The sequence below is a fragment of the Neofelis nebulosa genome, chromosome 8 (assembly GCF_028018385.1).
Source record: "Neofelis nebulosa isolate mNeoNeb1 chromosome 8, mNeoNeb1.pri, whole genome shotgun sequence".
Classification (NCBI taxonomy): domain Eukaryota; kingdom Metazoa; phylum Chordata; class Mammalia; order Carnivora; family Felidae; genus Neofelis; species Neofelis nebulosa.
The window spans coordinates 80,136,942-80,160,566 of NC_080789.1; the positions used below are offsets into that span (position 1 = coordinate 80,136,942).

General features: G+C 36.2%; 2 protein-coding genes and 1 long non-coding RNA gene across 5 annotated transcripts in view; 2 read left to right on the forward strand and 1 right to left on the reverse strand.

The window, feature by feature from the left end:
- The window catches only part of ERGIC2 (ERGIC and golgi 2), a 41,355-nt gene extending 36,161 nt beyond the window's left edge, over window positions 1–5,194 (forward strand). For both annotated transcript variants that reach the window (XM_058743215.1, XM_058743214.1), the window contains 3 exons: window positions 3,193–3,355; window positions 4,455–4,537; window positions 4,704–5,194. In XM_058743215.1, the coding sequence (XP_058599198.1) occupies window positions 3,193–3,355; window positions 4,455–4,537; window positions 4,704–4,766 (309 nt within the window). In that variant the 3' untranslated portion in view covers window positions 4,767–5,194. The remainder of the gene's footprint in view (window positions 1–3,192; window positions 3,356–4,454; window positions 4,538–4,703) is intronic.
- Window positions 5,195–5,508: 314 nt separating this feature from the next.
- Window positions 5,509–23,625, reverse strand: part of FAR2 (fatty acyl-CoA reductase 2) — a 158,143-nt gene continuing 140,026 nt past the window's right edge. For both annotated transcript variants that reach the window (XM_058743211.1, XM_058743212.1), the window contains exons 8-12: window positions 23,316–23,383; window positions 20,291–20,462; window positions 16,195–16,324; window positions 12,718–12,845; window positions 5,509–11,856 (exon numbers count right to left, since the gene is read on the reverse strand). In XM_058743211.1, the coding sequence (XP_058599194.1) occupies window positions 11,694–11,856; window positions 12,718–12,845; window positions 16,195–16,324; window positions 20,291–20,462; window positions 23,316–23,383 (661 nt within the window). In that variant the 3' untranslated portion in view covers window positions 5,509–11,693. The remainder of the gene's footprint in view (window positions 11,857–12,717; window positions 12,846–16,194; window positions 16,325–20,290; window positions 20,463–23,315; window positions 23,384–23,625) is intronic.
- Window positions 12,839–17,750, forward strand: LOC131519807 (uncharacterized). Its single transcript, XR_009265801.1, has 2 exons — window positions 12,839–13,844; window positions 16,159–17,750. It is a non-coding gene; the product is annotated as an uncharacterized LOC131519807 (long non-coding RNA).

The window sequence follows — 23,625 nt, forward strand, 5'->3', positions numbered from 1 at the left end:
ATCTAACTGATAAAATGATTTTTTCTTTTCAGTATTTTATAGTCCTCTACAAAAAAAAAAGTTACGACTTGGTGCTCGCCCCCATTTAAAATTTGTGGAAGTTTTGAAATGCATTAATATTTTATTTTAAGCTAATAAAATATTAGAACTGGATATTATTAGTATGCTGTAGAGCAAGAAAAGAAGTAGATTTTAAAAATCTGGAATGTCTTCTCTTCAATTAAAACAAAATATTAAACTATGATGGTATTAATGATTTTATTCTTAATATCTTAATTTTGTAATGTTTTCTCTTGTATTGGTATAATTAGTTCTTACCTGCCAGCAGATTCTCTGGTTTTGTGTTATTAATTTTTTAATTAATGTACTTACCCTGGAGTATGCATGGTTCTTCTGGCTCAGATAGTAGACTAAGAGGGTTTGCCTTCCTGTTAGTGCTTTTTATTCATCTAATTAAAAGGACGAACATTCTGCAATCTCAGGGAGAGTAGCCTTATAAAAATGTATTATGAGGAATATAGTTTTGGAATTGGACAGTTTAACAGACTTCACATGTATTCTGGGGTCATGTTTTCTAATTATTGTGTTTAAGAATGGTGAATATTCAGGGTGCCTGGGTGGCTCAGTCAGTTAAGCCTCTGACTCTTGATTTTGGCTCAGGTTGTAATCTCAGGGTTCAGGGGGTTGACTGCATGGAGCTCTGTACTGACAGTATGGAGCCTGCTTGGGATTCTCTCTTTCTTCCGCTCTCTCTGTTCCTCCCACCCTTGTGTTCTCTCTCTTTCTCACAAAATAAATAAACTTAAGAAAACCTTTTTTTAAAGAATGCTGAACATTGAAATATTATCCAGAATTCCAAGGCAAAGTATAAGTGCTTTTAAAAATTTACTTTCCTCCATGTGGAGTTTCCTTTTGATAGTTTTCTAGCTTATGATAACTATGTCCTCAGTAATTATAGAGTTTCCCTTAGGAGATTAAATACTGAAGTTTTCAGGGGTGAAGTTGTCATGTTTGACTTTCAAAGGGTTCAGGGTGAAAAACTTAAGTGTGTGTGTGTGTGTGTGTACACGGAGAGAGAGAAACTAGGTAAAAAATATATTGTGCTTTTTAGCATTTTTTTTTTTTAAGTTTTATTTATTTTGAGAGAGTGTGCACGTGTGCGCATACACGCATGCTAGTGAGGGAGGAGCTGAGAAAGAGGGAGAGAGAGTCCAGAGCTGGCTCTGCGCTGACAGCCGACACGGACTCAGTCCCACGAACTGTGAGGTCATGACCTGAGCCGAAACCAAGAGTTGGACGCTTAACTGACTGAGCCACCAGGCGCCCCATCAGCAATTTTAGGGGTTGAATGATAAAATTTTTCACTAAAATTGGCAACACCTGAACATTAGGAGGTCTGGATAGTGTCAAGGCTTTGGGGAAAAGAGGCACATATACATTGCTATGGGAATGCAAAACACCATAGTCTCTATGGAAGAGAGTTTGGCAATATCTGCAAAATGATATGTTCATTTATCTTTTGATCCAGCAATTTCACTTCTAGAAATTGAATCCAAGGTTATAGTGAAAAAATACAAAAATGATGTGTATGAGGCTATTCATTGTATTGTTATTTGTAATAGTAGAAGATTATAAACAACTCACATGGTACATCCTCACAATGGAGAAACATGGAACTTCAAAAAAAGAGAAAAAGATAACCATATATTGATACGAAATTAACTCCAGGATAAATTAAAAAAAAATTTTTTTTTTTTAACATTTATTTATTATTGAGAGACAGAGAGAGACAGAGTGTGAGCAGGGGAGGGGCAGATAGAGAAGGAGACACAGGATCTGAAGCAGGCTCCAGGCTCTGAGCTGTTAGCACAGAGCCCATCGCGGGGCTCGAACTCACAAACCGTGATATCATGACCTGAGCCAAAGCCAGATGCCCAACCGACTAAGCCACCCAGGTGCCCCTCCAGGATAAATTTTAAACAGCCAAATTAAATAAAAAAATATATATAATCTCAGAGCATTTGACCTCTTTGTAGTGTGTTTGTGCTGATACGGTGACTAAAATAGTTGTGTTTCACTTAAAAAATAAGTGTGGAGTAACTAGAGTTGGTTAAATGGGGGATGAGGGGGACACAGAGGAGGAGGGCTGAGCTTCATTAGTCCTGAAACCCAAAGTGAATCATTATTAGTGTTTTGTTACATGAACCCCCCCACCCCCACCCCCCGTCCTTCAAACAGCTTCTGCCCATACAGGTGATGACAATATAATTATGGTATGATATTGAACATACCAGAAATTTAAGATGAAGTCACTTTATTGGAAAGTCGATCAGTGGCTTATAAGGCTCTGTTCTAATAGGGGAAGGGGTTTTGTAATGCCTCACACGAAATTGTTTTAATTTCCCTTGTTACTTGTATTCCTAAAGCTTGCAGTTTAGTTATAGCTTAATTAAAATAGGGACTGTTATGACAAAAGTCAACAAAGCACCGTGGTAGCATAATTGTTTCAAGCTATAACAGAAATTTATTAGACAGTTTGCAAACTTGATTTTTGAAGTGTAAACAAGATGGAATGAAATAGAGTATTTTCTTGGACAGTGTACACACTATGGGAGGTTTATGATTTTAGTCCCATTCCTTTCAAGAATAAAACTATCTTTAGAAACTGAACCAGTAACTCAAATATTGATATGTTTCAAATTAGTGCATGCTGTTTTCTTCTTGTATTATATCTCCTACAGTTTAAATAAACAACAGAAAGTGAAATTACTTGTTTTTAAATCTGGTCATTTAAATGATAGGAAATAAATATAATTATTTTGTAAATTCTTAGCAAAGAAGTCTTACAAAAAGTATGTCAAAATATGAACTTAGTTTTTATGGATTTGATCAATGAAGAAGATGCCATATAGTTGTAAGCTCTTGAGCTCAGTAGAATGCTTATATGTAAAGTGACTTTTTCAGAAAATAGAAAAGAATGACTCTGCTCTTTTGATTCTTTCAGAAGCTAACCACACAAAGAATACAGGATAATTCAATTGTCTCTGAAGAGCTCAGTCTAGTAGGACAATTCATAAAGAGATCTGGATATCCTTCTTGTATAGTTGGACTGTAGGGCTTCATATTGCCTGTGCAAGTAACCAGATGATGTGAATCCCATTTTTCTCCTCCTATCTCTCCCCTTCGTTTTAGGAACGTGTCATTAACCATGCTGCAGGCAGCCATGGAGTCTCTGGGATATTTATGAAATATGATCTCAGTTCTCTTATGGTAACCGTCACTGAGGAGCATATGCCTTTCTGGCAGTTTTTTGTAAGACTCTGTGGTATTGTTGGAGGAATCTTTTCAACAACAGGTTAAGATTCATTCCTTTTTTGTTTAATTTCTTGAATGTTACACTGAAATTAAGATGCTGTTACTTAGCAGGAGCAAGAAATATATATACATTCCCATGTTTTGATATTTTAAGAATTTTTTCTTTAAGATTGAATTCCAGATCTCTGAATTGATTAAGCATTACACATAACTAAGTTCACTGCATTCAGTGATTCAAGGGAGATTACTTAGTGAGCTAGAAGGATCCTAGAATTGAATCCAGGTTCTGCCATCTGCTATCACGTGGGGATAGGCTTGTGTATAGGTCACTTACCTTTTCTGAAATTTTCTCCTCTATAAAAATGGGAATAATAATGTATACTTACAAGTGTGTTGTAGGATTAGATGATAAAATGCCTAGAAATAGTAGACACTTGAATGTAAATTTTTTTTCACGTAAGGCATTTTTAACTGTACAATATGTAAAATCACATCTTATGGTACTTTGAACCGTGCAATATGTGCAACAAAAATTTTCAAATTGTTTTCCTGATTTGGGGCTTTTTTGCCCTGAGATTATGAGATGTTCTCAAAGATAACTTTTAGAATCATAATCATTAAAATCTGAGAGTTAAGCACAATAGATAAAGAAAGGAAACCATTCCTTCTTTATCCCCCAACCCCCATTCAGTTTTACGGGGAGCTATGTAGTTTATATACTTTAAATTATTTTTTTTGAACTATGTTTTTGAAATGAATGAATAGGTTTTCTTATGAAAGACTTTGTCACTACTTCATTTGAATTTGTTTAAATTTGTGGTGCTGCCTGGTATTATTTATTTTTCAAAATGGTATGAGTGTGAGTTGTATAAAGCGCCCTTGAAAAGACTGCATGGTGAAGGTCATGAATCATGTGGCTTTGTGATTTTGAAAGGAAATCCATTTGTTTTAAAAATTCAACCGCCTTGTTATTTTTAACCATGGAAATGAATAAAGCAAACTGCTTTGTTTCCTTACTAATCTATGCCATTATAATTAGTTGAGTTTTTTATTCTTATGTAATAATTTAGGAGATGATTAGGAAATAATTTCATTAAAGCATCATTTAATTGAACACATGAACTTATTTTTTATTACAGGCATGTTACATGGAATTGGGAAATTTATAGTTGAAATAATTTACTGTCGTTTCCGACTTGGATCCTACAAACCTGTCAGTTCTGTAAGTGCTACAATAGAAATGGCGCTGACCTCTAAGTCACAGCATCATTGTTAAGTCTGAACAATAGTTTTTGGTGCTCCGAAAGAGATTGCCCAAAATAAAGCATTGTGATTAGAGGGAATAGTGCAAGGAATAAAACTAATGCTTTGGTCTTTTTTCTCCTTAGGTACCCTTTGAGGATGGCCACACAGACAACCACTTACCTCTTTTAGAAAATAATACACATTAGCACCTCCTGAGTGAAGGAGAAAAACTTTTTGCTTGAGACATAAAACCTTTTTTAATAATAAAATATTGTGCAATATATTCAAAGAAAAGAAAATACGAATGAGAAGTGGGAACCACACCTAGGGGGAAAAAAAAAGAAAGAAAAACCCAAACTGAAATCCTATATATGTTGTGTCTGTTACAAATGTCCTAGAAGAAATTACGCAGCTAATCAGTGAATAAGCCCAACTGGAATATTGCTTGGAAGATGACCCCTTCTGATAATTTCATAGCAAATGGGCAGTATCGAAATCAGACCTTGCTTCTTGGTGGCAAAGAGCCTGAAGGAAAGAAGTCAAACCACATCTAAAGAAAAAGGCATTGATAAGTGCAAATGTTTGCGTCCTTTTGTTTTTAAAAGATATGTCAGAATAAAATATGTAAAACATATGGAAAACTAGTCTAGACTTTAAAAAGTTGTGATCAGGTCACACTGTTAATAAAGGAAAACAGGGATGGGTCCCTATGTTATAGCCATATCCATGTTAAGCCATAATGACAAGACCATTTATCCAAAAATTTGGTCTGAGGAAGGTAACTGCTTTTCTTTAAACTCTGGCTGTTGGCTTTTTCTAACAGTTCAAGGCAGGGTCATGGAAGATTGAGGTGAGCAGGTACCTAGGTGCTATAATATGTAACAGAGGTATCATTCACAAATTGTAGAGTGGGCACTTATACAGGGAGAAGAAAGCACATTTTTTAAAAAAAAAGATGCTACGTTTTCTAATCTGATCCTTCTATACACTTTGGAAGTGGGAGGTGAGTAATAACAAGGCCCACTACTGATGATGAAAATTATCAGCTTATAAAGTATTAAAAGGAAAAGTAGAATATTTTATACATGTTTGGGTGAGGGACAACAGGGTAACTTAAAGTAGAAACACGAGGCAAATATTTAAGATAATGTCAGATCTGTAAGGTTATCATTAGACAATGTCCATTAAGCTGTAAAACTGGATTATGAGTGTTTGCATTCAGACTGTCCTGAATGGGATTGATTTTGTTATTTTGTTTTGTGTTGTTCTAGCTTTCTCAGTATTTAAGGATTGAATTTAAATTTCCAGACTATAAAAGATAAAAATAATGAGAGGGAGATACACTCAGGTGCCATTAAAAACTATATTTGGAATAGGTGTGCCAACATCATTTTCCTTTTGTAATACTTAATGATAGTAGAAGAATCAACTAGCAGTCCCCATGGTTTAAAGCATTTAGAGAAATGGGAAAATAAAATTCCAGGTAAGTAACAAGGGCGAGTCTAAAGGACTAGATTTAAAATGGTGGTTTTTAGAAAACGGTATGTCACAAATTATAGTTTCACAAATGGATTTTTTTTAAAGGTAAAAAAATGTTTTCTTGAAAATAGTTGTGACATAATGGAGAGGAGAAATACTGATAAAACTGCTTTGAAGTAGAGCTTATGTTGAATGGTATTCTGTGGAGAATAACAGAAGCATTATTACTTAAAATATACAGTTGGTCATTAAGAGCCATTAAGTTAACTGATGAACATAGGTGACATAACATGCTCTGAAGGATTTTTTTATTCCAGAAAATTCCAAATAATGAATGAGACTTCTCTGTTATTGATTTTTTTTTTTTCAGATACTATTTCTAGAAAGTTAAGAGTAGAAACTAATAGAACATTTCTAAAACGGAATTTTACTTAGAATTTTAGCTATTTGAGACTGAATTTTGGTTCTGTGAATCTGCTTTCCAGACAGTTCATTCAAGTTTCAGAGTTGTTTTTTTTTTTTTAAGGTAAAATAATTGATTTAAAACTTTTCTTTCAGCTAGGATTTTAACAGTTAAGTGTCTTTAAAAGGGATTTTAAAATTATTTTGGTACTTACATATGATTTTTAATTGTTCCCATGTTTTCTAAATACCATATTAAAATTTTAATGTAATTAATCTGTCCCATTAAAGCTGACTTATAAAAGGAATTTCTTTAAAGCAAAATTCTGCTTTGCCGTTGATTTATACTTTACTAGTTAAGAAAGGTTTCTACATGAGACTCCTCAAATAGTTACATTCAGATTTTTGGCAGTCAAAGTAGTAAGATTCTGACGAGCCTCTTGGATGAGGAATGATGAAGTCTACCTTCACATTAGGATTTGCTAGGGGTTTCTGACCTCACCACATGTCTCTTTTCCATTGCAGAGAACACTGTACTGACCTACTTATTCTGGAGCTTTGGCTTGTGCCTGGGGAGGGCGTCTTCAATAGGGTACCCAACTTTATTATTCAGCTCTCCTTTTTCATTTTATTAAGGTATTCATAATATTTGTATATATTCCAGGCTGAATATTTTAAACATTGAGGCTTCAATTTATACGAAATAGGTTTTTTAAAAACTGTGTTTTGTATACATTGGCCTGTAAAAAGAAACATCTAGGTGAATAATTCTCTGCTGCAGTATTTATACAGTACAGACTACCTCTTGGGAAAAGTTTAACTCAATCTTAGAATTACAAACTTACTTCTGATTCTCAATTTAGATGATTAACATCACATTTCTCTCACATTTTATGAAAGTACTGAATTTTCACAGTAAATTTACTAATGCAAGCAAAGTTTGCAATTTTTAATACAAACTGGACTGGAATTCTTAAAGGAATGACTAAGATCTAATTTTTTAATGGTAGAAGTAGGGCTGTATTATGCATCCTGTCTTTTTATGTCCTGGGTTAGTAATTTGAGTACCAGAAAGTAAATTTGTATGCAACCTGTTTCAAAATTTAGAACTTTGAATCTTGAACTTGAATTCAAGATGCGTATTTTTGATTGTTTAATAAAAATTAAGGCTGAGCCGGAGGACCTTTAAACTTTCATCATGCCCTTTAGTCTAGTACTTAAGTCCCTCCCCGTGTGCTTGGAGCTCCATTGCAAACCTTCTGCAAGACAAAGTAGATAGTCAGCACTATCCAAATTAGATCACCATTTGTTCACTACCTTATGGTATGATGCCAGGATTAATATCCAAGTATTTCCTTATTGTCCCCCCCACCCTTTTGAAATAATTTTTTAGTGATGAAATCACCTTGCATTATCTTAAGTTTAGGAAACTGCCTTAGATTTTTTGGTTTTCTTGTGGGTTTTTTTGGTGTTGTTTTAAGAGAAAAAAACACACACGACTCATTTAGTGTATCAATCCTGAACGTGCGGACTCTAACTAAAATGACAAACATAAAACAATTTCTTTGTCCTTTTACAATCATGTATCCCCAAATAAGCCTCAGTTTTTCATATTTAAGCTCCTTTTTCCTCATAGGAAGACTGTGGCAATCCTAGATATCAGTCTGTTACATTTGCTTTTGCTCCAGATGGAGCTAAATTACTGTATGAGATTGAGCTTCTTTTGTATTTTCATACTAAAAAGTGAATGAGTGATGCAAATTGAGCAGTTCACTCAAGTCTATAAAACTGTCAACAAAGTTGACAATAATCGGTGAGATATTTAAAAAGTTTTGTCTTAGCAACTCCAAATTGTATTGGATGTTTATCAGAAGGAAATAGATGGACAACTCTTCCAAATATCATAACTCATGTATGCGATTTTGTGTAATAATTTTAAGGTAAAACTGAGTAGGTGTGGGGGAAAGTATAGCTTGATGAAAGCAACGTGTACTGAAGCAGACCTTCAGCAACACTTGATGTAACTAAAAGATACTTTGTAAGTTCATTTCTGTTTTCAAGCAGTTATGCAAATCAATTTGATGATTTCTTATACTAGATATACTAGACTTATCTTTAGTTTCTTTAGAGTAAAATTGACACAGTTGATCAGCCTCATGTTTCCCTACTTAGTCACAGTTCCAGATTAGGATCAGTATTTCAAGTAAAGTAAGGCCACACCTAAACTTTTTACTTGTGTATCAGAACTGTTTCTAGCTGTTAAAACTCAATTTCAATTAAGTGTCCTTTGCCGTAACTGTATCTTCACTACTGCCTCTCAAGCCAGTTACATCGGAAAATCAGCAATTTCTAGTTTTATTTTGGGTAAATTAAAAAAATATGTTTTTACAAAGTAAGCAGTGAGCATTTTTCCTTACCTCTCTATGTGAGCATATGGGACAACCATTCCTTTTTACTACAGATAGTTGTCCATGTTTCCAGAACATAATTGTTAGATTCATACTTCTAGAAAAATAGACATGTGGGAATTTACATGTAATTTTTGTGAGCTTTGAAAATTACTGATGTTTTTGGAAACTTTAGGCTGACCTACTTTGTTACATTCATTGTGAGATAACAGAACACACTATTTGGGGATTAGTCCCTTCTCAGATCGGTCTGTTTACTCTCAGATTCTAAATCAGCTATTTGAATGAGATGTTGACTGGAGATGATGGTGTCGAGTTAGTGTAAAATTGTAAGAAATGTTTTTTGGAGTTGTATGTCCATCTGCTTCAGGCTTTTTCAGTATTAATTTCTTTAGGTGGGGACTGTCTTAAACTCTGAAATATTCATTACTGTATCAGGTATGTTGTGGCTACAGAATACAGGAATTACCAAAACTTCTTTTTTAATGTAGATGCCTCTCCTTTGTAGTTACTATCCGTCCCCTTCTCCCCAAAAGTAGAAGGCTCTTTCTCATTGCATTGTATGTATTAGACATTCAAATAATTGTCAGTTGGTCTTGATATAAAATAATTAGGGATTTTCTTTCATACAGATACCTATTTTGACTTAGACATCATGTGATTTCTTTAATGCCACAGATAAAAGATGCTTCCAGCATGTAAATGTAACCTTATTAATGGTGTCAGAAAAAAGTGAAGCATTATGTATCTATGTGTTAATTTATATTCATCTGGTAATCTTCTTTGGAAGATTATATCTTTTTCTCAGGGGAGGGAGGAGATCTGTAGTAGTCAGCAGTTAAAGATACAACACTAGAAGAGGAAAACATTTTTAATTCAAACTTTCATTTAATCAAAAATCAAAATGAATACTGGATTAGTGGAATTTATGGAATTAGTGGAAACAAAAATCAAAAGGTAGTAAATTCTTAGAATAATTATGTTTTATCCAACCTCATTGAATTTATATCTTGATTTCATTTTTATTATATCTATAGTTTGTATCTTAATCAATGTAACTCAGAAGTATCATATAGACATCTCAAACTAAAAATCACCAAGTGCTTTGTTTCAGAGCTGGGTTGTATGCCCTGAAAAGAAGTTCCCAGACCTTAGATGAGATTGGAAAAGACATTGCCCAGAACAGTTCCCCCCAAATGCCCTTTATGGTGTTGAGAAAAATCTCAAGTAATAGCAGGCTAGAAGCTGCCTTCAAGCCCTGTGCACTTAACTACGTGAATGTGCTGAGTATTACATATCATTCCAGAGAGCATAAATATAAGTAACTGCCATCGTTACCGTTTTATGCTTGTGTCATTTGCCAGTAGTTATGATTATTTTTAATTGCTCAGGCCCCAAATACTATATAATAATATTTCATGTTTTTAACATGAAATGCTGCAATCCAGCATGCACTGATACCTCAAATACGATGAAAGGATAACAGCTATATTATTAATATAGGAATTTGGGAACAAAAACTATTAATTCATTGATAGTATACATAAAACATTTTTAAACAAAACAACGCCTATTCTCTGAACTTAAAGTCACTTCGTGAAGTCTGTCCTCTTCTGCTGTACATTGTACACTTAACGTTGTCCACTTGGGATGATCAAGATACTAGTAAGTCCTGATGATCACAGAGGAGTAATTTTCCCACTATACAAAAAACTAAAACTAGCATTTACACTTGTATTTGGAATTTTGCTTTCTCATTGGCAAAGGTCCAGGGACTGGTTTTTTAGGATTCTAGCCTAGTACCTTCCTCCCATTAGTCACTGAGGCCTGAGCAACATAAGCTTAAATATAAGGGGTTTGGTGACTTCAATAAAAGAGAAGGAAACTCTTGAGAGAAGGTCATCAGGAAAATGGGTAATTGAAAAGATTTAGAAAGAATAGTTGTCAGATTGAAATTATAAGAACTAATTTTTACTTACAAGCATAGTAAGTCCTAGTGCAAATACACTGGAGCCCTCACTCTGTACATAATTACTTAAACCTCTTGTTTTATTTTTTGTTTTTTAGATTTCAGAAGTATAGTTGAGGGAAATGCTAAATGTGAGCCCACTTTTCTAATTCTCTCAGCCTTCACTCAGGTCTCCATGGTATAACACACAAAAAAAGGCTGAGATTTCAGTGGAGGATTATTTCTTTTATGGTATATCTGAGGATGCAGAGATCATTCTTCTTCTACTTGATCTTTTTTAATGTTAATTTTTGTGAAAGAGAGCACACACACGCGTGTGTGTGTGTGCGGAGCACAGTATGGGGCTCGAGCCCACAAACCATGACATCATGACCTGAGCCAAAATCAAGAGTCAGACACTTAACCAACTGAGCCACCCAGGTGTCCCTTAATCTTGATTCTAAACTTTTCTACTGGGTACCCCTGGAATGGTTCCAAGGTTAAAACTGCCTTTCTTTAGCATATTTCAGCTTCCGTCGTATGTTATTCCATGTTCATTTAGTCAAAATTAGTCCTCTCAAGAAAAAAAAAAAAACCTAAATATCAACAGACAGATGTACTTTGGTGTTTTATGTTCAAGGGCATAGAGTGTTAGGAGGCAATCTGGAAACAAATTTTCCTAAGATATGTATGATTGTAGGCTAAGATATGACTTTCCTTTTCTCACTTAAATAAAAACAATACATAGGGAAGAAATAGGGATGAATACATGACAAGATGTTTGACAGTTAATGAGCTTGGGCATATTCTTTGTTACTTCCTAATCTTAAGAACCACAGTTTGCTGTTTTGGAGGTATCCAGGAGATTCCAGATAAAAGGAGATTGCTGAATGTTCTTAGACCTTAAGTGTGCTGGATGCCCTAAAGTAGGAGAGGAATTTATAACAGAAGCTCACAATGAAGAACCAGACATTCCGAGCCATCTGAGATCGTGCGATGAGAAGGCGCCAGGCAATGAGGAAGAGGGCAGTATTAAAGAGGTAGTGAATATTTCGGAGCCTGGGGAACAGAAATACATAACCAGAGTTAAAACAGCAAGCATCAAATACCTATCTGTGCTATCTGAAGCATAAATGTCATTTTCTGGCTCGTTAGGTGCTCCCAGGTATGTGACATGACCTTATGACATTTTGATTTTTTATCTATTTCCACAACATGCCTTCTGAATGATCGCCTTTCCATAATTATACTTTGATCATATTACCATATCACAAATCTTCACTGGTTCTTGTTCATTAGAAGGTAAGTTCTCAAGTTCTTAGCCTGCTATTTAAGGTTCCTCTTCCGTTACAATTTACCTTTCCATCCTTGTAATCTCTGCATGAAAAGTCCTTTGTTTCTACCAGAATTATATCAGACTGCTATAGTTGATTGTCCTTTATGGAATAATGACTGAAAGAAACTTGAGGCAGTTTAAACTGTCCTTAAGGACATGAAGAGTGGTTGAGTGAGTTGCCCATGTTAAACAGTACAAATTTCCTGCTTGTTGGGTGTATTCTTAATACCCCATTATGATGGGATGGGGTAGAAGAAAAAGAGAAACTTGGGTTCAAATCTGGATCCTGTATTTCCCATGTGTTACCACAAACAAGTTATTTACCTTCTTTGAGCCTAAATATATCTTTGATAGAAAAAAAAAAAAAAGCAGGGGTGGGGGGATAACAAAATACCCCCTCATAGGGGTGTGGCGAAGTCTAAGCAAAACTGTATTATGAGGGCATAGTATATAAGGAAGGACCTATAATGTAGTAAATGCTTGAAAAATGTTAATTCCTCTCCTCCCCTGCTCCAATTTCATGTCTGGTAGAAAATCAGATACATGGGAGAAGTGCTCAATAAATATTAACTGATTAGGCTTACCTTCTCAAATGTTGTTTTGCTTCTGGGATCCCAGCCATATCCTCTTTCAGTAAGTACTTCTTAACTCCTAAAACATAATTTTCAATGTATTCCAACCAGTTCAACTGGCGCACATCAAAGTTGAATACCTGAAAGGCAAGAAGACATTATGGATTGCTAGAATTGCACTGCTGGAGACCATCACTTTGTCCTTTTGAAAAATTTCTTTTACATAAATGAGTGAAATTCAGTTTGGGAGACTAGGGTGGGACCCCTTCAAAGGAGATTATTTGAACAGTTATTTCCAAGGCACTGACAAAATGGATTATCATTTACACAGAAACATTCAAACACCGATCAAGCACAAATATTTGACATTTAAGAAGTCTTGTGAGGGAAATTTAAAGGAACTGGCATTAGCTGGCGAAAGCTAATTTCATTTCAAGTAAATTGGGATTAATTATTTTTAAAAGTGATGGGTAGGGAGCAAAACAAACTGCTTCTCCTTTTTTCCATTCTTTAAATTTTGGTGTTGTTTCCTTGGCCTACCCTCCTTTCCTGCAATATCACCATTTAATTATGCAGATTAAGGTAAACTGAATAAGCAAAATCTTAAAGAATAGTTTAGCAGAAATTCTGTATTTGCTTTAGAGATGTTATCTACTATGTGTGCTGTTAAATGAAGCCCTTCAAAAACATTTCTTTTAGAGTTAAGCGGTAAGAGTTAAGTGTTTCTCTTGGAACCATAGTGTATTTTCTCCTCTTGGATACAGAATACCATGGAACTATATTTTCCCTTTCCCTTTGCCACCAAAAAGCTCAAAAACAGATTCTCTGCTTAACTAACTGCAGTGACTTAGTAAGATCTTGTAGACTACATATGGACATCCTATTTTTTCATTCTTATCTTTGACTTCATATTTTAATGCATACTTTCCCTAGTTTGGTGTTTTATTTCTATTTTCTTTTATTATAGATTATATATAATACATATATACTAAATTATATATAAATGTAAAATATCATATCATATATATGTTTATTGCAAGTTATCTCAAATAATACGGAGTACTAACAAAGAGCAGATGAGATGATTGAGTTCCAGAGAGCTTCATAGACTTGTCCAACAACTGAAATGCTTTTCAAAGGTAATTCTGCATCACTTTGTTTGGATATGTTTATTTACTATAGTATCACTAAATATTACTTATTCATTTATATAAAGAGAGGCTTTTATTTTTATACTATTTCACATTTCTAAGGTTTCAGTAACGTCCTTGTTTGGAATCCTCATTCCATATGGCAAATCAAACTGAATTCTAAGCCGATTCTAAGGCAGAGTTTGGCAATTATATGCAATTATTCAGGACTGTTACCTTTGCAATTTTGAAAGTGTATGTTAAATCCATAGCACATTTGATTCTTTTCATTTTCATAAAATTTTTGGTTATTTTAGGTTAAAATAGTAAAATGTCAAGAAATGAAGCTCTAAGCTACCTTTTGAATTAGAGGGATAAATTACATGGGAAAAATGGCAATAAAGATAACTGTACATAAAACCTGTAGCTAATTTTAAAAACAGTTTACAATAGTTTTTTTTTTTTTTAAACAACATAGTTTGATCATGGTCCATGCATTTCAAACAAGTACTTAGAATAATTTTGCTTATACAAGGGATGTAAATATTTCTGAAAATAGCTCTATTTCATGTCAGTTTTAGAGATGCTCTGCAATGATTTCAGTTAAAATATCCCTCTAAATCTCACCTGGTGTATTTAATTTAACATTTATGGTGTTTGACTTTAAGTAACCCTTAGGTTCCATGACCTGAAGTAATTCTAGGGCTTGGATTTGAATTATACTCTGAGGCTGGTATGTAAGAGTAAAACCCATAGCTGGCATGTGAGGCTGGCAGTAGCCTCGCATTTCCTTCTCAGTGTGATGTGGTCTCTTCTACATGCTGTCAAGTACTAGATAAATCGAGAAATGCTTTTTTCTTTAAAAAAATTTTTAATTAAACATTTATTTATTTTGAGAGAGAGCAAGTGAGTGAGCAAGCATAGGGGCAGAGAGAGAGAATCCCACTTGACAGTGCAGAGCCCGATGCAGGGCTCGAACTCACAAACTGAGAGATCATGACTTGAGCCAAAACCAAGAGTCGAACGCTTAACTGACTGAGCCACCCAGGTACCCCAGAAAGTTTTAGTAGATAGTGTCAACCAAGAGAGTGAAAACTTTAAAATGTAATTGAAAACTCAGGATATGCTCAGGGAACACATGACGCTCTGAGGGGAAAAAAAAACTGGACACATGTACAAAGTACAAAAGATTTTCTATACTTGTGAATTTCAGAATATACAAAGATTTCAAGACTTAACATTTGTAACTGCCAAGAAGCTAATGTAAAGAAAATAAATGGCATGGCTATTAAGCAATTAATGTGAAGGCCTGTCTTGAATGAAAGTCTGAATTATCAAGGATCATTATAGGGATAGAGGCTATATGTGCTGTACATGTGCTAGAGAGAAGGCAGTACTGATGGAGGGAGGTCTTAGTGGGATGCACATAAGAGTTGGGGGTTAGCTTTAAAAAGTAGGAAAGAGGGATGCCTGGGTGGCTCAGTCAGCTAAGTGTCCAACTCTTGATTTTGGCTCAGGTCATGATCTTGAGGTTCGCGGGATTGAGACCTGTGTCAGGCTCTGCACTGGCAGTGTGGAGCCTGCTTGGGGTTCTCTCTTCCCTCTTCTCTCTCTGTCCATCCCCTGCTTTCACACACTCTCTGAAAAATAAATAGAGGCCCCTGGGTGGCTCAGTCAGTTAAGCATCAGACTTCAGCTCAGGTCATGATCTCATGGCTCGTGGGTTCAAGTCCCATATCAGGCTCTGTGCTAACAGCTCAGAGCCTGCTTTGGATTCTGTGTCTCCCTCTCTCTCTCTCTTCCCCACCTCTACTTGCACTCTGTCTCTCCCTCAAAAATAAACATTAAAAATTAAAAAATAAACCTTAAAAATAATAAAAAGGAAGGAAAGAACTGCAGCTTTGGAGATGAAGAATGATCTTGATTTAACAAGAGCAGTGGGTGAGTTTATGAGCAATGAAATTGTGATTTTTCATTGAAGTCCTATGCTGTGGGTTTAGGGAAAATACAGAGGTACTGAGGATTTGCTGAGGACAAACCAAGGGTGAACAGGAATGGAAGCGAAATATGTGAAATGTGACTGCAGGATAGCAGGAGGATCTAATCAAAGTCGAGAACCCAGGACTCTTACCTACATTAACTTATTTCCTGCATTGTGTCAATAATACTGATGGATTTTCTTAGCCAAAAAAAAAAAAAAAAAAGGGAGGGAGAGAGAGAGAGAGAAAGAAGGGAGGGAGGGAGGGAGGAAAGGGAAGGAAGGAAGACCAGAAAAGACAAAAAAGAATTCTGTGTATGTAACTAAAACTTCTTCATCCATCAGCTTTCCAGGTCAAATGGTTGTCAGAACTCTACTCACTCTCTGGTCTTCAGGACTCAGCTCAGACATCAGCATTTCCGTATTGTATGTGCTCCATTCCCAACTCCGGTTGACAAAATACTCCAGCATGGACACTGTTCTTAGCAGCCGATTCATGAGCTTTGTCATCCTGAGGTAAAGATCAGGTAGAAGCCAATATCAGCACACCACAGATGGCTGCTTCCATGCTACTCTATAGGATGTAGGACAAATTATTTTTTGAGAAAAGAGAAAAAATTTCCCTCTTGCCCCCATTTCTTCATTAAAACAGATTCTTTTTTTCTCTTTCCACATAATCTCCATTGAATAAAGGAAGGGGATGAAACTAATGGAGTCTGTTCTATTAGGCATTTTAATACAAACAACCTCCTCCTCTTCCTCTGTACTACCTTCTCTTTCTCCAAAGTGGCAGATATTTTAAAAGCCGAGCCAGATATTGGAAAATAGCTAGGTGATCACCTACTGTGTGGCACAGTGCTGATACTTTGAAAAAAATACTACCTCAGCTAATTCTCGTATCTGTCAGATAGGTATTTATCTGCATTTTATGAGGGGGTAGAAGAAGCTTAAGATAGATGAAGTGGCCATGATAATAATAAGTGTCAAAGGCAAAACTGCAACCCAGTTTTGACCACCCTCAAAAAGCTTATGCTTTTATGATCTCACCACTCTGTCCCATGACTTCAGATGGCCCACATCTTCCAGTCCTGTGGTCAGGACTTGGACCAGCTCTGCTGTGTGAACTTCTCAACTTTACAATAATTTATCGAAAACTTTCAGATGTGATCTTATTTGATCCTCACAGTAGGAATCTGTGAGGGAGTAAAGATCTATTATTATTTATCTTCCTTAATCTTACAGAAGGGTTAACAGCTTAAAGTTCACACAGCTACCGCTTAAACCTAGATCTTCTGGCTACAGATCACTTTGGCCTGTAGAACATTTCTCTTAGGCCAGTTTTGCCAATAGTGATTACTGTAGTTGACCCAGTAATGACTTAAACTGTGTCGGGAATTTGGTCTTGTTTCTGGTCAGATCCTAATGACTTATCAGGGACTTCTCTCATTGTATCATGGGAAATTCTTAGGCAGAGGGTAGACTCATTATTCCCTGGTACAAGCATTACAGTAGCCTTCCATTTAGCTATTATTATTTAACATTTTTGCTATAGACTATTTGTATGCCCCTCCTCCCCAAATTCATATATTTAAACCTATTCCCACCAATGTGATAGTATTTGGAGAAGACTTGGGGAGGTGATTAGTGCCTTTCTCTCTCCCTCGGACTTTCCAGCTTGTGAGGACACAGAGAGAGAGAGAGAAAGAGAGAGAGATGGCTCTCTAGGAACCAGGAAGCAGGCCCTCAGCAGATGCTGAATCCACTAGCATCTTGATCTTACACTGCCCAGTCTCCAGAACTGTGAGAAATAAACTGTTACTTGTAAGCCTCCCAGTCTATGATATTCTGCTATAGCAGACCAAATGAATGACCATCTTTATCCATTCTACAATTCTGATGGAATTGATGTGATTTTAATAAATTTAATTTTTGAAAATAATCCTTGTAGAATGATATCCTATGTACAGAACTATATCAGCATAATTTTTTTTTTAAGAAAGAATACATTTCTTACTCTTAGGTAGAGAAGGTCTTCGCAACACATAAAATGTGAAAGCCATAAAGGAAAAGAGTGATTCATGTAAAAATCTGAAACTTCTTTAGTAATAATAGTGATTGCTATATGCTGTGCCCTCTTATATAAATAGTATAAAATAAGTATGTTAACTGTCCCTTTTTACAGGTGAGGCAGTTAAGTATTAGAGATAGGACTCACTCATATGGCTAATTCCGTGAAGCCAGGATTTAAATCTGTAAGTTATACTTTGAACTCCATGCTATTAAGACCTACACTATATGTAGTTCCCTTGTATTAGAAAAAGTTTAATAATCGAAGGTATGAGATAAGAAAGTGACTTGGGAAAAATATATTAAATATAAGTTTACACACATACATAGGAGTTTCTGTAAATTAATAAGGACAACCTAAAAAAAATAGGTGAGAAACAGGCAGACAACTCAGGAGAAATACTGAATGCCCAATGACCACAGAAAAGCCCAGCCCCTCCAGCAATCGGGACTGCAAATCAAAGGAACGAAGAGATGCCAATCATTATCATTAGTTTGATGATTCAAAAGATTGATTTTTGGCAAAGTATTGATGAGGGTAAGAAAAAACAAATTTTTACCCTCATGTGCTGATGTGATAGTGCCAATTGTCAAACTGACAGAGCCTTCCTTTAGGGCAGCCCGGCAGTAGTCACAAAATTCAGAGACATCCTCCAGTATAGCAATCACACGCCTCAGCTTCCTCCCCAGACCCAGTGGCATGTTCTAAAAAAATTCATGTGCACTGATACTCATGACCGCATTGTTTGGAAGAGTTAAAAGGACACCAGTAGGCAGAATGACTTTGATTTTCATGGGCCATTAGTGAAAAAAGTTAGAAAATTTGCAGGCCTGATTTGCATACACACACACACACACACACACACCTCAACGCAAAACTATATGCATGTCTATATATGGTTGTAAGTGCATAAAAGATTATATACACACACACCTGGGAAGGGAAAGGGTCTCAAAGGGTTCTGCCATTTTCTGCCATAAAGATTATTTCCTAAAATACCTGTGACCAAACAAACCTACCCATTTCCCACAAATATTAGTTTAATTTCTCACAAACAAAATTCATAAAGATTTTTATTAGGTCCCTTCCTCCTGTTTCTCTTTTCTGCTTATGAAACTTTGCTCTTTCTGCAGGTCTTCTTCCAACCCTGATCTGTGTTAAAATCTTTAGCATTTCTGCCTACAATAGGTTTTTCTTCTCTTCCCATCTTTATTTAATAAGCCCCATACCTGGGGTGCTTGGGTGGCTCAGTCGGTTAAGCACCCGATCTTGATTTTGGCTCAGATCATGATCCTAAGGTTTGTGAGTTCAAGCCCCATGTCAGGCTCCATGCTGACAGCACAGAGCCTGCTTGGAATTCTCTCGCTCTTTGCCCCTTCCCTGCTCACATGCGTATGCGCTCTCTCTCAAAATAATAATAAAAAAAAAAGCCCTATGCAAATATTTTCTCCATAGCCACAATGTCTCCTTTTCACCTTGCTCAAGAAAAAGCTGATGATTATTGAGTTATCAGCTCTAAATTGGGTCTCTGAAAATTTGGATAAAAGTAACATTGCCTAAGTTTTAGTCACTTGCACTAAGAAGGATGGAAATTCAACATGCTGAGAGAGGCTTCCTCCTGTAGAGAGACTAGAACAGAAGGCAATGCTATTCATGCTCCTGATTCTTGCTTGCAGCAATTGCCTTTGGTACTTATAATTATGACTCTTCAGAGACAATATTCAAGACACAGAATTTAAGTGAGAGAAAGGGATACGTCCTATGTCACACAGCTAGATGGCGACACAGCTGCCTCAGCATCCACACATTTCATTCTACCTTGTTCCCTTTATTTCTTTACTCACCTCTAGGTGGCAGTAAATCTGGTTCAGGTTTCTCCATATCTTTACTCTGTCACTTGGAATCTACTTTAAATTCTTCCCCGCAGCTTCTACATCCTATTTGTAAAACTGGCATACCGAGAATATCCTCTCTGGGTTGTGAGAATGAAAACGAGATCATCCCACATCATTCCGTGTGTGTGTGTGTGTGTGTGTGTGTGTGTGTGTAAGTGAGGCTGTTATCATTATTTTAATATTACCTAACAATTTAGAAAACCCCAGACTTAGAGTCTCAGTTGCTTTCCTTTTGGTGGATGATTACTTGCTGAATTCACCAAGTTCTTCAATATTGAACTTCCATTATTATGATAGAGGATTTTTAAGGTAGGAGTCCCTCTGGGGCTTCTCACTACTACTGCTTTGGTTTTGTCCCCAAATATATACATACGTGTGTGTGTGTGTGTGTGTGTGTGTGTGTGTATGATTTAGTTATCTCTTTTGATCCCCAGACGAAAGGAGGGCTAAGGACTTTGGGATCCTAATCTTCCATGCGGCAACACTCTTAAAGCAATTGACTTCAGCTTCTTACCTGGGCTTCCTTCCTGTGAGCCGTAGATAGAAGTCGTAGATGATGGCAGGGGCTCGGTGGCTGACTGCATTCCAGTACTGGCTTGTGATGGTACTGGATGTGAAGTCCGCATTCGGCCTCCGAAAAGCTCTCTCAAATGGGACTTTTTCAAAGGTTGCCAAGACTTGGAATCCTGCGGAAAAAATAGAGCACTAAGTCCAGGCGCATATAAGCCCACTGTAGTCGAGGTTGCAATGGGTCAAGATGACAAAGACTAATGATTTGCTGTGTAGAGTCAAGAATCAATCTCTGAGACAATATTAAGGTTATTTATGCCAGGCAAGAGGTCACCTGCAAAAATCAAACAATGAGAATGGGTTACAAAGTGGGTCCTTTTCTTGAAACCTTACACTAAAAGCAACTTCTTGGGGAAATAATAGTTCTAGTCAATACAGTGAAGTACTGTTTGGAAAAACTTAAATCCATCATTGGTTCCAAGGATATCTAGTCTATTCTGAAAGCCCCAAGACAGAACCTGAAGGCTTTATTTCCTAGGCTGGATTGTTACTAGCAGAACCATCAGGAAAGTTTCTTCACATTTTACTTAAACCTTTGTAAAGGGTTACCTTTTAGAAAAAAATTTTTAATGTTTATTTTTGAGAGAGAGCAAGTGAGCGAGTGGGGTAGGGGCAGAGAGAGAGACACAGAATCCGGAGCAGGCTCCAGGCTCTGAGCTGTCAGCACAGAGCCCAAAGCGGGGCACAAACTCACGAACCGCGAGATCATGACCTAAGCCAAAGTCGGACGCTTAACCGACTGAGACACCTGAGACACCCAGGCGCCCCTATAAAGGGTTACTTAAAGCTTCATAAAGTTTAAGTAAAATAGAGAATATCAAGGCAGGATTCCCTTATATTGGTTCACTTTAAATACCAGTCTTTTACTTCTTGGGTATTTCTGCTTCTCTAGGAATATCCAGACTCAATCGTCCACTCTTGTCTCCAGACTTTTTTTCACAATAATTTTTTACATTGTTATGTAGATAAAACCTAGTTAAAAACTTTTAATGTACAGTTGTAAAATAATTATTTAAAAAAAAACTAATTCAAATTCAATATTTATTTTATGTATGTAAAATTTTCAAAGGTTATGCCTAAGTTCATTTTTCAATTATAATGATACCAATTCTTTTTTTTCCAATATATGAAATTTATTGTCAAAATGGTTTCCATGCAACACCCAGTGCTCATCCCAAAAGGTGCCCTCCTCAATACCCATCACCCACCCTCCCCTCCCTCCCACCCACCATCAACCCTCAGTTCTCAGTTTTTAAGAGTCTCTTATGCTTTGGCTCTCTCCCACTCTAACCTCTTTTTGTTTTTTTTTTTCCCCCTCCCCTCCCCCATGGGTTTCTGTTAGGTTTCTCAGGATCCACGTAAGAGTGAAAACATGGTATAATGATACCAATTCTTATGGTGATATGATTATTGTCCTCCTTAAACAAGATTGCCTGGAAATCTATATAAAATATATATACCTTACACAGAAAAGATTCTCAAGAAACATCTGGCCCAGGAATCTGGACTGTTCTCCTCCCAGAGGGAGTCATAATCACTTTTTTTTTTTTTTTTAATTTTTTTTTTTCAACGTTTTTTATTTATTTTTGGGACAGAGAGAGACATAGCATGAACGGGGGAGGGGCAGAGAGAGAGGGAGACACAGAATCTGAAACAGGCTCCAGGCTCTGAGCAGTCAGCACAGAGCCCCACGCGGGGCTCGAACTCACATACCGCGAGATCGTGACCTGGCTGAAGTCGGACGCTTAACCGACTGCGCCACCCAGGCGCCCCATAATCACTTTTAAGAATCACTAGTGAAGTGGTTACTGACCATTGGGGAGGGTCAAGAGATGCATCTTCTACTTCTATTTTGGGTACCAGCCTCCATATGAATTTGAATAGATCTTTTATTCTCCCGGGCCTCATATGTAAAATAAAGCAAGGCCACTAGATTATTTTTAAGATTACTTTCAACTGTGATATTGTATAATTTGAAAAAAACAGATAATAAGTTGCAGCAGGAGGAAGACTTGTAAATTTCAGAAATGTAATTTACATGTTTTATTTAAGAGCCTAAGATATCTGGTTTGCTTCTATGAATGCCACTTTTATAAGTGATATCATAATTCTGTTACTGACGTAGAGGAGATTTATTTCCAAATATGTTCAGAATTATTTAGATATATGATCTAAAGAACTGGATATATGATCTGAAGAACTTTGATGATAGTAGATCATTTCATTTTTACTGAAGTAACAACTTTGCAAACAATAGCATAGCAGAGTGTTCTGAATTGGGAATCAGATTCTAACAAATGAAGTTCATTTGATTTTTTCTATAGCTAGTATCTAAACAAAATTAGATGTTCTAAAAGTTTCACATATTTGCAGGACAACTCCTAAATTGACAAAGGAGGACAAGATTGGTTAGCTAATTTTCTTTTACATGCAGGATTAATTACTTCAACAAGATACTTTCAAGGTCACATGTAAGGCTCACTGTATAAATCAATGAAGAGTATTGCTGACTCAGTAACAAAAGTTAGTAGTATTGAACTTTTCTAAATCTACTTGGTCATTGATCATTTCACAATCTCAGTGAGGGAGCAAGGGGGGCAAGGGATATGCACATGGGAGCAGCTGCCCCAGCAGGAATATTTCATTATGGACATTACTTATCATTGCTGACTTTTGCTCAGTTTTCTTGATTTTTAAAATCTTTGTAGCCAATGAACCCCTTATTGCTTACAATCATGTAGATATTCCACTGACTCCCTTTGATGTACCACAGTACATTCTAGTTAACTCTTACACATTTATAATTTCTAATTATTTTCTTTTTTGCTTATTTTTTGTCTTTTTCTCCCACTTGACTCCAAGCTCCAGAACACATTTTGTCCATCCCCACCCCCTACCCCTGTGGTAGACATTCACAGTGTGAGGGCAGACACTAATTGTTAGGTAGTTACATCTCTATAGACACTTACCCATTTTGCCCCAGTTACAAGGATTGAAGTTACCAGATGTACAATGGTAGATTAATGTTGACTTAGGTCTGAAAAATGAAATAAAAATTAAATAAATACAACTAAATGAAAGACTAATGGAAAAAATATAAGGAAAAATAACATTTAAACAAGATTGTTTCAGTAGTTTCCAAATGAAAGCAACATTTCCATCTTTTGTTCCTTCTTTGGGTAAAAAAGCAAAATGGAAGAAGACTAGGGAAATATGCGTGTTTGTGCATGTGCACACAGAGAGCTCACAAAGGTTGATGTATTTAAGCAGCAAATGGAG